Consider the following 16,743-nt stretch of genomic DNA (forward strand, 5'->3'; position numbering starts at 1 on the left):
TCGGCGGAGCTGGACCCAAACGTAAAAGGCATAAAGTTTGAACTGGAATGTTGTTGTGTTGCAGCACACGCCGACCAACAAGCTCCTGTACGCCAAAGACATTCCCAAGTTTAAACAGGAAGTGAGGGCTTACTACAAGCAGATCAGAGAGCAGTCAGTAATCACAGAGTCTGAGTTCAAGAGCTTCTTGCAGGAGGAGTCAAAGGTAACGACCATTTCAGTACTAGATGTGAAATGAATGAGGTGAGGTTGACGGTGCGTTTTGATTTCAGAAACACGACAACGAGTTCAACGAAACGGCAGCCCTCAGAGAGCTCTACCAATTCATCCAGAGCTACTTCACAGAGGTGGGTCGATAGTCTGAGATGTTATGAAATTTGGGCTCGATGAGGGTATGTGGTTCCAGGGTTGGTATGCATAACCCACAATGACTTCCCTTGTGAGATAAACAGTGAAGCGATGGCACATGTGCAGGAAATGAGATTTATGAGCTTTTGCTTCTCTTGTCGCTTCCTGTGCATTTTTTCAAAAGTCATCGCAGCGAAACACTGAGCGTTTTTTTTCAATAGGAATGACTGATGCATGAGTTTTCTTGATACAAGATACATACGCTTCATTCTAAAATCCTGTAGTGGCCCCACTGAAAACATTCATTAGAAAAAAAGCAATGTCATTGTAACAAGCAACTGTTGTCAAATGCCTTTTTCCAGATTAAAGACAAGTTGAACGAGAACGGCGCCCCTACTGAGCTGATGGAGCAACTGCACCATTTGAAAACGCAGTTTGACGGACTGAAGAGCTGCTCGTGGAGCTGAGCTGCCTGAGCCACGACAGGAAGGTGGCAGGAGCCGGTAACCGTCATTTGTGTGTTAAGTAGTAATTGTCAGGGTTTCTGAATTTGTCAGTGACACGTATCATGTCTGTAGCTCATTTCTGATGAGCATGTATTTAACAACTGTAAAAGGTTCATTGTGTAGGATCTAGTGCCATCTAGCAGTGAGGGTGGAGATTGCTACCAACTGAATACATAACATTACATTACATTTCATTTAGTTGACGCTTTTATCCAAAGCGACTTACAATAAGTGCATTCAACCCTGAGGGTACAAACCAAGAACAACAAGAATCAAGAAGTTACAATTTCTACAAAAATAAAGCAAAACTACAAAAGGCTATCAGTAAGTGCCATTTAAGTGCTACTAAATTGTTAATTTCAAAAATTGTTAGTTTTAAAAAAAAAAAATGTATTCAAGGTATAGTCGGAAGAGGTGTGTTTTTAGTTTTCGGCAGAAGATTTGTAAACTTTCTGATGTCCGGATGTCGATGGGGAGCTCATTCCACCATTTAGGAGCCAGGACAGCAAACAGTCGTGATTTTGATGAGTGTTAAGACCGCAGTGAAGGAGCAACGAGCGGAGTGAACGTGCTGGTGTGTAATGTTTGACCATGTCCTGGATGTAGACAGGACCGGATCTGTTCACAGCATGGTACGCAAGTACTAGTGTTTTGAAGCGGATTCGGGCAGCCACTGGTAGCCAGTGAAGGGAGCGGAGGAGCGTGAGAGAATTTAGGTTGGTTAAAAACCAGTGGAGCTGCTGCATTCTGAATGCGCTGCAGAGGTCGGATGGCAGTAGCAGGTAGACCAGCCAGGAGGGAGTTACAGTAGTCTAGGCGTGAGATGACCAGGGCCTGGACCAGAACCTGCACCGCCTTCTGAGTGAGAAGGGGGCGTATTCTCCGGATGTTGTACAGCATGAATCTACAGGAACGTGTTGTTGCAGTAATGTTGGCAGAAAGGGAGAGTTGGCAGTCGAGTGTCACACCCAGGTTCCTAGCAGTCTGAGTGGGGGTCAGCACGGAGTTGTCAAAGTTAATAGTCAGGTCATGGGTGGGAGAGTTTGTCCCTGGAAGGAAAAGTAGTTCAGTCTTGTCAAGGTTAATTTTCAGGTGGTGTGTGGTCATCCACTGAGAGATGTCAGTCAGACAGGCAGAGATTCGTGCTGCTACCTGTGTTTCAGATCGGGGAAAAGAGAGGATTAGTTGAGTGTCATCAGCATAGCTATGGTAGGAAAAGCCATGCGAGTGAATGACAGAGAAAAGAGGAGAGGACCCAGGACAGAACCTTGAGGGACCCCAGTAGTTAGAGGACAAGGTTCAGACACAGATCCTCTCCAAGTTACCCGATAAGTGCGGTCATTGAGGTAGGATGAAAGCAGGAAGAGAGCAGAGCCTGAGACACCCAGGTCCTGAAGGCAGGAAATCAGGATCTGGTGGTTCACTGTGTCAAATGCAGCAGAGAGGTCTAGAAGGATAAGGACAGAGGAGAGAGAGGCTGCTCTAGCAGTGTGAAGTTGCTCAGAGATAGCAAGGAGGGCAGTCTCAGTTGAGTAACCTGCTTTGAAACCAGACTGGTGAGGGTCAAGAAGATTATTGTGGTTCAGATAAGAGGAGAGTTGATTAAAGATAGCACACTCGAGAGTTTTGGAAACAAAGGGAAGAAGAGAGACAGGTCTGTAGTTATTTACTGCAGACGGGTCGAGGGTGGGTTTCTTTAGGAGAGGATTTACTCTTGCCTCCTTCAGAGAATTAGGGAAACAGCCAGTAGATAGGGAGGTGGTGATAAGATGGGTGAGAAAAGGAAGGTCAGGAGCGATAGACTGGAGAATGTGAGAGGGGATGGGGTCAAGTCGTCGGGCGGGCAGAGGTTACCAAGGTAAGAACTTGATTGGGAGACAGAGGGGTGAAAGAGGAGAGCGAAGGGGATGAAGATGATGGAAATTAAGATATAGGAGGATCAGAGAATGAAAAGCGTATATCATCTATCTTTTGTGTAAAGTAGTTGACAAACTCAACAATAGCAACTTGTCACTTTAATCAGTGAGTTTCCCCAAAACTCCTAATTTGCCACAGACTGTTTCTGGACCAAGTCTATTTACCTCAAAGTTAGAAAGTAAAATAGAACTTAGTCTTTAACAGAATTGGAGTAACAAATCAAGCAGTTTAACTGGTTCCTTTTTAACTCTCAATCACTTGAGTGAAACTATAAACACTAAACAAAATCAATAAACAAAGAGGCTCCTATCTCATACAATTCAAGGTAAGGCCAAACAGTTCAAACTATCAATCTAGTTAACCTAAGACGGCAGATACTAATATAATAATATTAATAGTAATCTAGCAGAGAAGCTTATTAAAGAATATACTTTGCCTGAATCCAAGTAGTCCAGTAGTATGATACCTCAGAAGTCAAAATGCACACTCAAGTGTGCATTGTGAATAGCCTATGCTGTGACCTATTCAGTAACGAGGATTCAGGTGATTGTATAACTATCCAAAGATTATTAGGAAAAGGATTGTCTATTTAAGTTTAATGGCCATAGATCGCCCTAAATCCTCTACAATGAATCTTTAATTGTTGCGATACGAAGTTCAATACACAAAGTCGAAAGTGTTAAATCATTGTCTTTTATCAATATCATTCATGTAAAGCAGGGTGGACGTGACATCCAGTCGGTATAAACATTGTGTAATTCACAGCCTGGAGTCTGTTAAACTTTTGTATCAACTCTGTGACTCGAGAGAAAAAGTATAAAAACATCATCAAATCCTGAGGTGGATTGAAAAAGGTGCCGTGGCATATCACCATCACAGCAGGGAGACGTGTAAATGCATCAATAAACGTTCAAAGTATTTGGTAAAAAAATAAAAACTGTTGATGTCCTTGATTGGAAACGTGGGCTCGTTGTATTGCAAGTCCAATGTGAAGCAGTGTAGGGGTCAGAGGTCAGGCTGGGGATCAGGGTCCCGGCCAGTCTGCGCCACAGATCCCAGTTCTTCCAGCTGCAGCTGCTGGGCGCTCTCCAGATCCTGGAGCCTGCGACGCAGCAGAGACAAGTCCCTCTGGTTGAGGTCCTGCAGAACACACAGGAAGAGCAAGGTGACGCTAAAACAGCCTCGACTCACACGAAGGTACAGCACCAACTCTCTGGAATTCATGGTGTTCTATCTGGTTATTACTGTGGTCGACAAACTATGTAATGCTGAGGTAACATTTTAAATAACTTTTTCTGCTAGAATACTAATATATCAGCTGTGTAAAGTTAGTTAGATTGCTTGTTTGTGCTGTTTAGTCTTACCTTGTGCAATAATGCATTAAACGGGATACCATAAAATGGTGTGCCTTTCACCATTCAATAAATTTGGTGATCAAAATAATATATAGAATATGAGATAATAACTTTAATTGATTAAAGTGACCATTAAAGTACTAACTACAAATTTGGAACTCAGATTCACAATTCAATAATAACTATAACCAAAATTAGTTAGCTAAGTTGAAGGATGTATACATAATAAAGTATAAAAACACAAATTACTGTGTACTTAATATATAAAGATGTGTATGTGAGTCTGTGTGTGAGCTTGCTTCTAAAATGGAGGTTGTCCAATCCAAAGATAACGGACTCCCTCCTTTGGGATGTGGTGCTGAGATATGCGTGTCTGTGTGAGTGCAAAATTGGCGAAAGTTACTAGATGCATGCAAGGAAAGACTGAAGAGCATAACTAACATGAACTTTCAAATAACTTGTAACCACAATATCACAGCAACACAAATCAAACCTATAAACAGTCTTTGCTTAGCCTAGTATAATGATTAAGCTCAATTGTGTTAGACGTCCATGGAAAGGGGGAAAAAGGGATTCTGTGCTGTTGGAAGTTCTGTGAAGTTGTCTTGCTGGTTATGTGGCTCAGTTGCTGTTTGAAGATCTCCGGCAGGACATGGATTTGAGGAGGTTTCTTTGTTGAGGTGAGTGGAAGCTGCACCTGTCTTCCATGAAGTTGATAATGCGAGCTGGGGAAGCCAGGCTTCACCCATCGGTCGTTGCATGGAAAGAGAGCAAAGAGGGGGAGAACAGGTCTTATACCGGCCCGTGCCTACCTGGACCTTAAGGTGTGTGCTTGTGATCCCAAGAGCCTTAAAAAGAGTTTGGCATGTAGATGGCCCATGAGCAGCAGGTGAGAGCGATTGATCCCGTTGGCACGCTGCAGGTGATTCTCTACACGCTGCCACATTTGACTCTGCTGTCTTTAGAATTTCATGCTGTGCCATTATTTCTGTTTTCTACCCTCCAGCAGCTCCTTTGGGAGCTTTTGGAGGCGGACTTGGGCTTACAGGTGGAGCCGAAGCCTGCGACCGCTTGTTTCCTGTTCGGAAGACAAAGGACTGCTTGCAGGACTCAGTCTCCCAGGGTGCTTTGTATTCTCAACTACGTCAAACCAGACTTTCTTCAACTATTGGGCCCTGTGACTTCACCAGGCCTAATATTTTCCACTGACTTCTCCAGGAGGAGGGTGGCACGTCTCCCTACTCGAGCAGACTGCGTAAAGGCCTGACTGGCAGATGTAGCACAACCAGCTACACTGGACTTCAAACAGCACCTCAATTGCACTAATTACACTAGGCAATGCACAGGACTGTTTAATTGTATTCATGCGATGTTTTACAAGTTGGATTTGTGTTGTGACATTTGCTAATATGTTATTTCTAAGCTAATGTTACTTATTTTATGCTCTGCAGAGGTAACGCGTTTGACCTCACCCACATGGTGTAACCCGTTGGTCCTTTGTTTCATCGTGGCCAGCCGCCATAAGGACAGCACTTTCACTCACTGACATAGTAAACCTTTAGTTAATTTGTGTGTTTCACAATTTTTTTCCTTTAACACATGTTGTCTTAATTCATGTCACACAAGTGTTCATCTTGCAAACCTCGACAATGTCAAGAGCTCCATAATTCTTCAACTTGGCTTCTAAAGGTCTCTAAGTGCACTTTATACGTACAGGAAATGTGTTGGGGAGAACAGCCAATCTGCTGTTGTTACCTACATATATTAGTCAGTGCATATTTATCTGTCAGCAGCCTTAAATTATAAAGACAACGGAAATGGATCTCCATCTTTATTTGTTATTGTATGTATTATTGTGTATAGATTGGTTTCTTTATATCCAAATGTTACAAATGGGAAACTTTCACAGATTACCGTGAGGACTGGAGTCTTTTTCTGGGCCGGGAGAATCACGTGGACTATTTGGTATATTATTGTTTGCGGCAATCTCACTACAACACACATGCTTCAACCTTGCTTTCGGACCTTTTTGAGGATTCTTGACTTTAAGTGACAAACTATTTTGTTTCATGAACACAGGGGCAATATGAACCTGGAGTCTGGGGGAAATATTGATGTATGTACTTTTTAGTAGTTGAGTTGTTGTTCACTTTCCCATCTTTGTATTTATTCTTTCATATGTGTTGGGGCCAGATGACAAGGTTATCGATCCTGTATTATTCATTTATTGGAAGAGGGCCAGTGGGCTGCATCCGTTCTCCTTTACAATAGCATATGTTATTTTCTCATTACATTCTAAACAAGGCAAATTGTTACATCCTTACTACTGACAATGTGCTCAGATTTCCAGATTTGGATTCGAGACTTCATAGATAAGTTTGTGAGCTAACGCACTCTTTTCCCTACTACTATCCAACCTAACCTTATTTGCGATAGAAGCTGCTCTACCTCGCACCCCTGACCCTCAACACATTCTACACCTGTTCATTGCAACATTTACATTTTCCTCCTTCCTTCATCTAAGTCTTTGTCAATCATGCATCCTAACTCTGCAACAGACACTCTCCTGTCTACTCTGTCCTCCTCTCACCCCCCTGTCTCCCAATAAAGCTCCATCTCACATTCTCAAGTAAATTGCTCCCAACCTTCTTCCTTTTCTCACCCATCTCATCATTACTTCCCTGTCAACTGGTCGTTTCCCTCCACTCTCTGTAAGAGGCAAGAAAACCACACTCAACCTGTTTGAGGTAAACAACTACATACCTGTCGCTTCTTCCTGAAACTCAAGCGAGCTAGCTTTAAACAACTGCCATTTCCACCATAACAACCTTCTGACCCTCACCAGTCTGGGTTCCCATGAGGTCACCATCCCAACATAAGGCCACTTCCCTCTCTCTTCTAGTAGTGAAGGTTTCCTCAGCCTGAATAGGACACAAGGCCACAACCCTCATATCCTTCATGCCATGCGTGCTATACTTCACCATGGGTATTCACCTTTGTTTGCTGGAGGTGGTTTTCCACCATCGACCTACAGAAGTTGTCTATCACATACGATAGGGTTCGTTTGGGCAGAATCCATAGCAACAAATAATGAAGCTGTGGGAGAGCTGGACACACAGCATCCATCTTATTACCCAGTTCTTTGAGAGGATCTCTGTCTCTCACTACTTGGGCCCCTCAAGGTTCTACCCTGGGCCCTCTCATCTTCTCTGTCATTCACTCACATGGCTTTTCCTACCACAGCTAAGCAAATGACACCCAACTAATTCTCTCTTTTCAGCCATCTCAAACCATGTAGACAAATGTCAAGCCATCTCACTGATATCTCTCGATGGATGAAAATTAACCTTGGCAAAACCAAACTTTGCCTTCCAGCTCAGGCTCTCCCACCCACGACCTTACTGTTACCATTGACAACTGGGTGGTAGCCCCCACCCAGACCGCAAGGAACCTGGTGGTGACACTCGACAGTCAACTCTCCCTTACTGCCAACACTGCTACAAGAACCCACTTGTGTAGATAGACGCTGGACAACATCCGGAGAATACATTCACTTGTACCACGGTCCAGGCCCTGGTCCTCTCGCACCTAAACTACTGCAACTCCATCCTGGCATATCTACCTGCTAGTGCCATCCCACCTCTGCAGCTCATCCAAAATGCAGAAGCTCGACCGGTCTTCAAAAGTTAACTCCCTGCGAGGGAAACGCTGTTTGCTGTCCTGGCTCCCAAACAGTGGAACAAGCTCCCCATTGACATTAGAACAACAGAAAATCTAAAAGTCTTTGCCCAAGCGCTAAAAAAAACATCTCTTCGGACTACACTTTGGTTAAGAAGATGTCTAATAAACCACCATCAAATATGGTATATAATAGTTTAACTACTGACTTATATGACACTCACATGATTCTTGCTGCTCTGGGTTACCCCATGATTGAATACCCTTATTGCAAGTTGCTTTGGCTAAGGGCGTCATCTTAATGTATTATGGATGAGGATGATGCCTCTCCGGTCCCCCTAAAAAAGGCGCTCAATAATCGCGAGTCGTTTCAAAACAAAGACATTGTATAAAACGTTATCTTATCCGGTTCTAAAAGGGACAAACACGCACACGGCATTTAGGTTTATACATGCATGTGTTGTACGAGATCTAAATCGCTGGATTTTGTGACCCATTACTGCCTCCGCAGGACAATCGAGATTATTTTTTGCTTCCCTTTTGGGAGCCATCATGTCGTCCATCTTAGCTACTAATCCACACAGTTGTTGCTGCAATGGGATTTAGGTCACAAACTCAAACATTTTCAGATGCGTGCTTGTGCTTACTGGGATGTCAGCTAATGGCCCCTCAGTGCCGAGGAGGAGGAAGGGGTTGGGTGAGGAGGTGAGGACCGCTGGGCCTCCGCTGAAAGAAACCCCGCTGCCCAGGAGGAGGTGTCGAAACTCGTTGTGTCGACGCTGCAGCTCTTTCAGCCGTTTGCTGAGCTGAGCTTGCTCCACTGAGAATGATGAATGTCTGGAGGGAGAGAGGAAATAAGGATCTAAGATTAATGGATATTTACATGTATTAACACATTTCACAAGTGACATACAGAAGGAGATCAGTTTAATGTGATTACTTCTTGGCTGCAGCAATTTCCAGTTCCAGTTCCTCTTTCTGTGCCTGCAGCAGCTGGATCTTATCTTGCAGTCTCTTCTCCTTGTTCTCTGTCAGCATCTTCCTCTGTAAAACACAGACACATATTTATCCAACACTTCCTGAAAGTTAAATTTAAGTCTCCTTTAAAGCCACTTGACTTGTACAATGTTACAAAATGCCGTTAGACATGCCACAGGGCAACAAAACCGACTCTTTAATTACTAAATGCTATTCTATATAATACTTGTGGACAAAATGGTGTGGTATTTTAGATGATCCTGCATCACAGAAGCAAGTGCTAAAATTATTATATAAAACAATTGACAAATCTACACATTCCTTTTCAACCCACCAGAAAAAGGTGAAAGTTTCACAGTACAGTAAACAACAACTTTTCAGGCACTTTTGAAGGAGGTTAAGGCAAACAAATTGTCTCAAACCACATGTTTTGCCCTGTGGCATTACAAGACATTTCAGAAACGGTTCCATATTAACTTGATCGTTTTGTTAGCCAAAACATATTTTTAGAGCTGGGGATTTAGTTTCTTTGAAGATTTTTAATCATGATGGAAGTTGATTTATTTTATGGATGTATGGCGAAGGTTTATTGGAGCTGAGGGCTGGAATGAAACTTTAACTGAAATTAACTGACAAAGATTTTCTGTTGGGCCTGTTAATTCAGTCCTGATAATGGGTCTGATTTCCAATTGTTCAGTGTGAGGGAATGGCGGATCCTTTGTCACATTGGCATCGTATGGCGGTGGACCAGGACCGAGGCAGCCCATGATGGATCCTAATAAGCGGCAGTGGACAATGACTGTGGACTAAAGTGGCTTCTGATCTTGATGGTGGATCATGATCCTGCTGGCTGCTGACCATAGACTGTGATTGCAGTAGGACTGCTTGAATGTTTACCCTCATCAATGCTGCTAAAAAACTTTAATCTTGATGATGTTTTCCTACATTTGATCTATTGCACTTCTGTCCGTCCTGAGAGAGGGATCCCTCACATGAGGCTCTCTCTGAGGTTTCTACATATTTTTACCCTGTTAACAGGGTTTTTTTGTAGTTTTTCCTTACTCTTGTTGAGGGTTAAGGACAGAGGATGTCACACCATGTTAAAGCCCTATGAGACAAATTGTGATTTGTGAATATGGGCTATACAAATAAAATTTGATTGATTGACACATTTGTGAATGTAATTATTAAAACCAAACATCTTATCGTTTCCTGTTGAAGGAAAAGTCTCTGTAGGAAGCATCGCTACCTTCTTCTGAGCCGCCGCTGCCCTCTGCATTTTCTCTTTGACCCGAGAGTGTTTGTGCTGCAGCTCGGACTCTCGCTGCTGCATCTTGTGCTTCTCCTCCCACCACTCCACCTGACGATCTTCCATCATCCTGGAAATCAAACGGGGAGAACACACAAATAAAAAAAGTGTCTAAATGACAACTCGTTCCAGTCTCTTTCCAGCAGTTTTCTTAATATGCAGGCTTACCTCTCTGCCTCGTGTTGGCTCTTCTCCGCCTGACCTCGAGTCGTCCTCAGCTCCTCCCTGAGTCTGTCCAGTGTTTCTCGGAGACGCTGGTTTTTCTCCATCAAGTCACTTTCAGAATGTGAAAGCGTCCCAAGCTGAACACCTACAGCTTGGTTTTGCTGTTGGATCAAACAAAATCGACGTTAATAAGAACGAAACAGAATCTCTAGGGTAGGATTTCATTTTTCAAGGTGTCACAACTGCAGGACTGTGTTTACCTGCTGTAGATCAGCAATCTCTGTTTTCTGTCTCTCCAGCTCCTCCAGCTGTGACATTTGCTGCTGAATTCGGCTTCTGAGTAAAACATTAAATAAAACAATAAATATAATGCCATCATTCTAAAATGTTTTTTCATGCACAAATTGGTAAAAATGTCCTCAATCACATTGATCACTCCCTGACATCATTACTTTACTGGCTTTGCCCTGTTTCTGTTCCTCAGAGTGTTTCTACGGGAACGGAAACTGAGGCGAAGGGTAAAAAGGGAATTCAGATAATGAGAAGTGATGGCTCCTATATGTGGTTCATCATCTCACACCCCTCAGAGTGTTTCATTTGAATTGCTTATATTTAGAAGAAATAACCTCACAGTTCAGATAATGAGACGAAAAAATTGCAGATGCAGCACATTTTGTCGCTGACCTCAGGTTCTGCACTTCTCTGCGGGATGACTCCTCTCCTTGCTGGGAGCTGCGGAGACGTTCCTCCCACTCCTCCTTCTTAGCGTGATCTGTAGCGTCCTGCAGCGCCCTCTGCTGTTCCAGTGCAGCAAGACGGTTCTCCAACTCCAATCTGAAGACATAAACAGTAGAAAACGGTTTAAAACGACACGTACAGCAGGAGAGAGTAAAAGATAACAAAAATAAATACATTCTTGTGTTGCAGAGAGGCAACTTTTGGTCATGAGGTTGTACCAATAAGACATTTAAAACGTCCACTTTGGTGGGAAAATCGAAATTGTTTATTGGGATTAAAACTGTTAATGAAAGATGATCCTCACTTTTCCTCATGCAGAGACGCAGTTTTTCGGAACTCCTCCTCACAGGCCGCCTGCACCCTCCTAACCATCTCCCTCTCCTTCTCCACCAGGACGTCTTTCTGTCGCTCAGCTAGAGCTTTAAGCACCTCCACATCCGCCTGCAGACCTGAAACACACAACTTACCATGACAGAGTGTCGCAAGTATACTGCCTTCTGCTTTGCAGTGAAATTTTACATCTGCAAGTGTTAATTCAAGACGTCGCCGTTTATATTAACGCTATAGGACAAAGCATTGAATCGGTCGCTGCAATCTTAAGTAGCTTCAGCATTTCTGCAGGTTTCAACAACTTATATTCCAGGCTTATTTAATACTATAATTAAATGAAACACATAAATCAATTCTGACAGAGAAGAAGGACTATCAGAGTCCAAGACATAATTAAAGAGTTATTGACATGTTGTAATATACCTACTGCATAGACTGCAGTGTGTGTGTCTGTTTTTTATACCGTCACTCTGCGCCTGCAGTGCGTCTCTCTTCCTCTCCATCTCTCCTTTCAAGTGGTTACACTCCAGTTTGACACCGTCCATCTCCAGCTTATGTGAATGTTTCAGACTTTGAATCTGAGAACCAGAGAAGAGACAGACAACATTTGTACGAGTTATGCGACAGTAAAGACAAGAAACATCTGCTGGATGCAGCTATTGAAAATGTCTCAGTCTATCGTCACCTACATATTTTTGCTAGAGTTAGTCAGTGCTCTAGTTTTCTAGTACAATCACAGTTGCTGTAGTTGTCTTTATTCTCAGCTAGGACTCTACAGGCAGCTTTAGGTTACTTTGGCACTAGATCATAAGCTGTTTGCTTTGTTCAGGGTTAAATGGTAAATGGTAAATGGATTTGTATTTATATAGCGCTTTTCTAGTCTGATGAAGACCACTCAAAGCGCTTTACAGTACAGTTTCACATTCACCAATTCATACACACATTCATACAGTGCATCTATTTGCAGCACTTAGTTATTCTATGGGGGGTCATTCAGGGTTCAGCATCTTGCCCAAGGACACTTCGGCATGCAGATGGTTCAGACTGGGGATCGAACCGCCGACCTTCAGGTCCACTCTACCCCTCAGCCACAGCCGCCCTGGGTTAACAGTTTCCTTCCTTTACTAGCCACACATATGGGTAGTGAGAAATTATATTAGCTGCTTTCAGACATGCACTGAAGTGCAGACATTTTCTTGACATATACCGAAGGAGTTGTCTGTGAGAACTCAAATGTCATTCATGCTCTGGAACCTTTCCTGTCAGCCACCTGTTAAAATGTCCAGGAAATGATATGTCCAAATGCTTGTAGTACAGTTGTCATCATAAAAATAAACAGTACGACTGAGTCAATAGTATACTTGGTAGTAACTTGACGCATCGTAACCCTCCCACTCGACCTGAAACTGAAACCCATACACAGCTCACTAAATGACTGGTGTGATGATGAGGTCAGAGCAGTGTACCTCAGAGGTGAGGGAGTGGACCTCTCTCTCAGCTTTGTGCAGTCGCCCAGTAAGCTGGATTATCTGCTCGTTGCTCAGATGAAGCTCGCTCTCCCTCCGCTCCAGCTTCAGGTGCAGGGACTGTCTCTCTGCCTGTCAAATGAATCAGATTCAACAATTACCAATGCAAAGAAAAAGATAATTTTCCTTGCAGAAACCCTGATAAGGTTACTGTAGAAAACAAAACAAAAAAGCTAGCCAGTTTCTATCCCAAGTGCAGCAACATGCAATCTGTGCCTGCTGTCCACTCACCTCCATTGACTTGAGAGTAGACTGGGTCTCTGAGAGCTGTCGGATCTGAATACGTTGAACGTTCTCAGTTTGCTGACCGCAGTTTTCTTTCTGGGCTCGGAGCTCGTCCGCCTCCGCCTCCAGCCCCTTCAGCCTCTGATGGAGCTGAGCTTTCTCCCTCAACAGAGACTCAACTCGTTTCCCGTCACGCAGCGAGTCCGAACCCTGGTACTGAGCCACCAGGTCGTCCCTGTCCTTCTCCAGGCGAGAGAGCTGACAAAAGGATGTTAAATACTTAAGACCTCATGTTCTGATTCTGTATTTACAACCATTTTACACAAGTGTATCATTACAACTCCACCTACCTCTGCATCAAAGTGAATCCTCCTCTCCTCCAGTATACGAACATGTTCTTCTCTCTGGTGCTCAAACTGGGACATGACGAAGGTGTAATCATACCGCAGCTTGTTGTACTCAGACCTGTACTTCTCGGTCTCCTGTGAAGACGCACAAGAACCACACATCAGCCACAAATCAGTCAAAGAAGAGCAGGAGCAATCACGCAGTCAAAAGTGGAAATGAGCCACTATCCCTTCAAAGCTCTGACTTTCAAAAGGTTTTTACAAAAGGCAATCAATGCTAATCTCTTCACCGTTGCTATGGATTCGATAGTCCCAGTTGCTAATGTCCTATTTAGAGCAGGTACTGAAGGATAAGAGGCCACTTCACTCTCCAGCAGAGGTCATTTGCAGCTGCTAACTCATGTGTTAATAACAATACATTTCTTAGCAAGAAATCCTTCCTGACAGTAAATAGTAGTTTTATGATGTGTATATTTCAATATGTGATAATGACGTGCATTTTATATTTTAGTTAGTTGCTCAAAATTTTAAGATAAGGAAAGTGTTGTTGAGCATTGTTAAATCACTACATCAATTAAATGTATATCATTAATTATGAATAGACACAAAAAGCATTTTCTACTATTTTCTACTATAGTGGCTTACTGTCATTCGTATCGACAAAGAATGTAACTGAAGTTTCCCCAGACAGACAAGAAATAGCTCTAAAATCAGATCACATCTTTTCATTTACAGCATCTTTGTGAGGCAGGACAGCAGTTCACCAAGTTTCTATGTGTCAGACCATGCTTTCCCTAAATACAATGTATTGCAGTTGTGCTTTATTTCTGTTTGTTCGCACATTCGTATTTTCTAGCTCAGCTCCTCTTCTTTTTCACCAAATCATGTTTTTGCAGTTTAGGAAATTCCTTCTTATTTTTCTGTGAATCACAGAGAACAGCAAACCAGACACAGTAGAGAGCTCTGTCAGTGACACCTTGTGTCCCTCTGCCACAGAGGGCTTAAGCGTGACTGACAATTAGCCAGATACTAACCTCCTCCAGTTTGTTGAACCTCTCTCGGACCGGAGCCTCCATCTCCTGCTGCACCTGAGCTCTGAGCAACTCCAACCGCTGAGGGGTCATCACCTGGTCAACACACACAGAGAAATTTGTATGCAGAAATTCTAAACAAAAACAACCAATTTAAACATGAAGAGAAACTGTTTTGATCTGTACATGTCTTGAACCTTTGACCAATCAAGTGTGAATCTACATCTTTTTTTGAGGCTACTTAAGTTCCATTTTTTCCCTCTTCTGGATCAAGTGTACCTGCAGTCGAAGCTCCTCCAGCTCCCGGGTTTTGTCCATCATCTCTCCTCGCAGCTCGGCCAACAACAGCTGCACCTTCTCCTGCTGAGCCTGCCTGTCGCTCAGCAACCGCCGCAGTTCCCCCTGCGTCTGCGTGAACTCATCCTGCAGACTGCGAGAAAAGCAGACACCACTATTGAGATGGATCACACAATCAGCTGACTGACCCCAACTAAAGCTTTCCAGGTTCAAAGTAATTTGTCATATTAACTTAACACAGGGTCAATGAAAGAATTATAAAGTAAAAACAAATCAAGTAGATGCTTTACCTTAAATACATGTATATAAGGTCAAGCAAAATAAGGTAAATATTAAATTCCATTCAACTTTACCTTTGGTGTTCAGCCTTCAGAGTCTGGTAGTTGGTCCGGTGGTTTTCACACTTCATCCTCTCATCGATCAGCATTTTCTGCAGCTCCATCTCTGCTCCCCCCAGCCCGGCAGACAGCCCCAGCACGGCTGCAGACTTCCCCATCCCGGAGCTCAGGTTTGGGACAAACGGCGCCGACTGGCCGAGGGCGGACGAGGCCATTTCACCGCTGGGAAGGGTCAGACACCAGAGGGAGGTGAAGGGAAGCAGCTGATGTGTCGGTGTCAGAATAAAGGAATGAATGAGTGGACTTTAACAGTGACTCAGACTGTGTGTGTGTGTGTGTGTGTGTGTGTGTGTGTGTGTGTGTGTGTGTGTGTGTGTGTAGCTTGTAGAGGACAGTTGAAGCCTGGTGGTGTTTTCAGTAACCATGGAGGCTGTGAGACGAGTCCCCGGATACTTGTTAAACACTCAGGAAAAGCTCTCCATCAATCTCAAGTGATTAGTTAGCTCAGCCCCCAGGCTGCTGCCTCTGTGGATCAAGAGTCTGCAACTAGTGCACAACAGCGTCCACTTAGTATCCAACATGCTATAAATTAATATAAGTCTTAACTGCTTTAATAACAGCTCGAAAGGAGTTTTAAGAATCAACGCCAATCCATAACAGATAGCTTGGTTGTTTATTTTACGTCTCTTAGCGAATACAAGCTATAAAAGTTCTAAAGTATAAAGTATTTAAGTATAATTAAGTGAAAGTTTACAGTCATGGCTGAATTCAGTCAAAAGCTCTGAGTCGTTTTTAAATATCGCGCTCAACGACCCGCGACGAGATATGCTACCTAGCCTGTTAGCTGCGTTGGTGCGTCCGTTGTCGGACACCCACTACCCTGGAATTTCCCCTTGCTAAGTCGTGACAGTCGACTTTAAACACTCAGTCGTTAGCACGGTTCAGACCGGGTAAGTCCGTGTAAACGCAAACAATCTCAACTCAAGCGAAATTCAAAGCGACTTACGTGGCTAGTCAAGCTAGCTAGCTATAGCAACACCTTGGCAAGACACGTAGTTAACGTTAGCACCGCTGAGGCTAGCTTGCTAACTAGGCCAATGATAGTAAACAAACTGTGTATATCGTGGTTCCTCGCAACCAAACACGAAGCCATGATGTTTTGTTGAAAGACACCGTTATTATCTTTAGTTGTGTGGACAGGTTTCTGCAGAGAGTTGTTCACCTGCTGCTGAACCGAACGCTCCTTTCTTTCCGTTTTGATAACCAGTGCTAACAAGCTAATCCGGGAACTACAAACTGTGGGATCATGGGAGTCTTTTCCCGAAGTGCATTGCCCGCGATGAAATAAACAAACGCTCCAGAGTTTGAGGCTGCGTTTGAACATATCAGATTAATCACTACTACCTAGTGATTAATCTGATTAAAATTGTGATCGTTTGACAGCGCTAATTATTATAATTATTAATGATTGAGTTCATTCAAAAGTTAATTTACATGGTATTACTTAATTGATCCCAAATTGATAGTTATAGAGTTTGGGTTACATATCTATCTCCATCTGTAATTTGTAACCTGGCAGGTAATATATAGGTATGTCTACACCATGATCACAACCTGGTTTTATTGCCAAGCAGGTTTACACATGCCGGGAATTT

The 16,743-nt window shown here is 43.3% G+C and overlaps 2 protein-coding genes across 2 annotated transcripts in view; one reads left to right on the forward strand and one right to left on the reverse strand.

Annotated features, from left to right (window-relative positions):
• plxnc1 (plexin C1) overlaps window positions 1-3,701 on the forward strand; it is a 22,217-nt gene extending 18,516 nt beyond the window's left edge. Inside the window, exons 29-31 of the mRNA XM_061070472.1 lie at window positions 65-205; window positions 273-347; window positions 711-3,701. Coding sequence (XP_060926455.1) covers window positions 65-205; window positions 273-347; window positions 711-815 — 321 coding nt within the window. The 3' untranslated portion in view covers window positions 816-3,701. The remainder of the gene's footprint in view (window positions 1-64; window positions 206-272; window positions 348-710) is intronic.
• cep83 (centrosomal protein 83) lies at window positions 3,451-16,370 on the reverse strand. The gene is made up of 16 exons (XM_061070494.1): window positions 16,311-16,370; window positions 15,104-15,310; window positions 14,733-14,883; window positions 14,457-14,549; window positions 13,426-13,557; window positions 13,082-13,333; window positions 12,791-12,922; window positions 11,788-11,902; window positions 11,299-11,443; window positions 10,941-11,090; window positions 10,517-10,592; window positions 10,260-10,417; window positions 10,032-10,161; window positions 8,745-8,848; window positions 8,452-8,641; window positions 3,451-3,911 (listed from the first exon to the last, which is right to left on the reverse strand). The coding sequence occupies exons 2-16, from the start codon at window positions 15,301-15,303 to the stop codon at window positions 3,777-3,779; spliced, it is 2,163 nt and encodes a 720-aa protein (XP_060926477.1). The 5' UTR covers window positions 15,304-15,310; window positions 16,311-16,370; the 3' UTR covers window positions 3,451-3,776.
• Between the last annotated feature and the right edge of the window lie 373 nt (window positions 16,371-16,743).

This window comes from Limanda limanda, chromosome 1 (assembly GCF_963576545.1).
Source record: "Limanda limanda chromosome 1, fLimLim1.1, whole genome shotgun sequence".
In the NCBI taxonomy this organism is placed as follows: Eukaryota; Metazoa; Chordata; class Actinopteri; order Pleuronectiformes; family Pleuronectidae; genus Limanda; species Limanda limanda.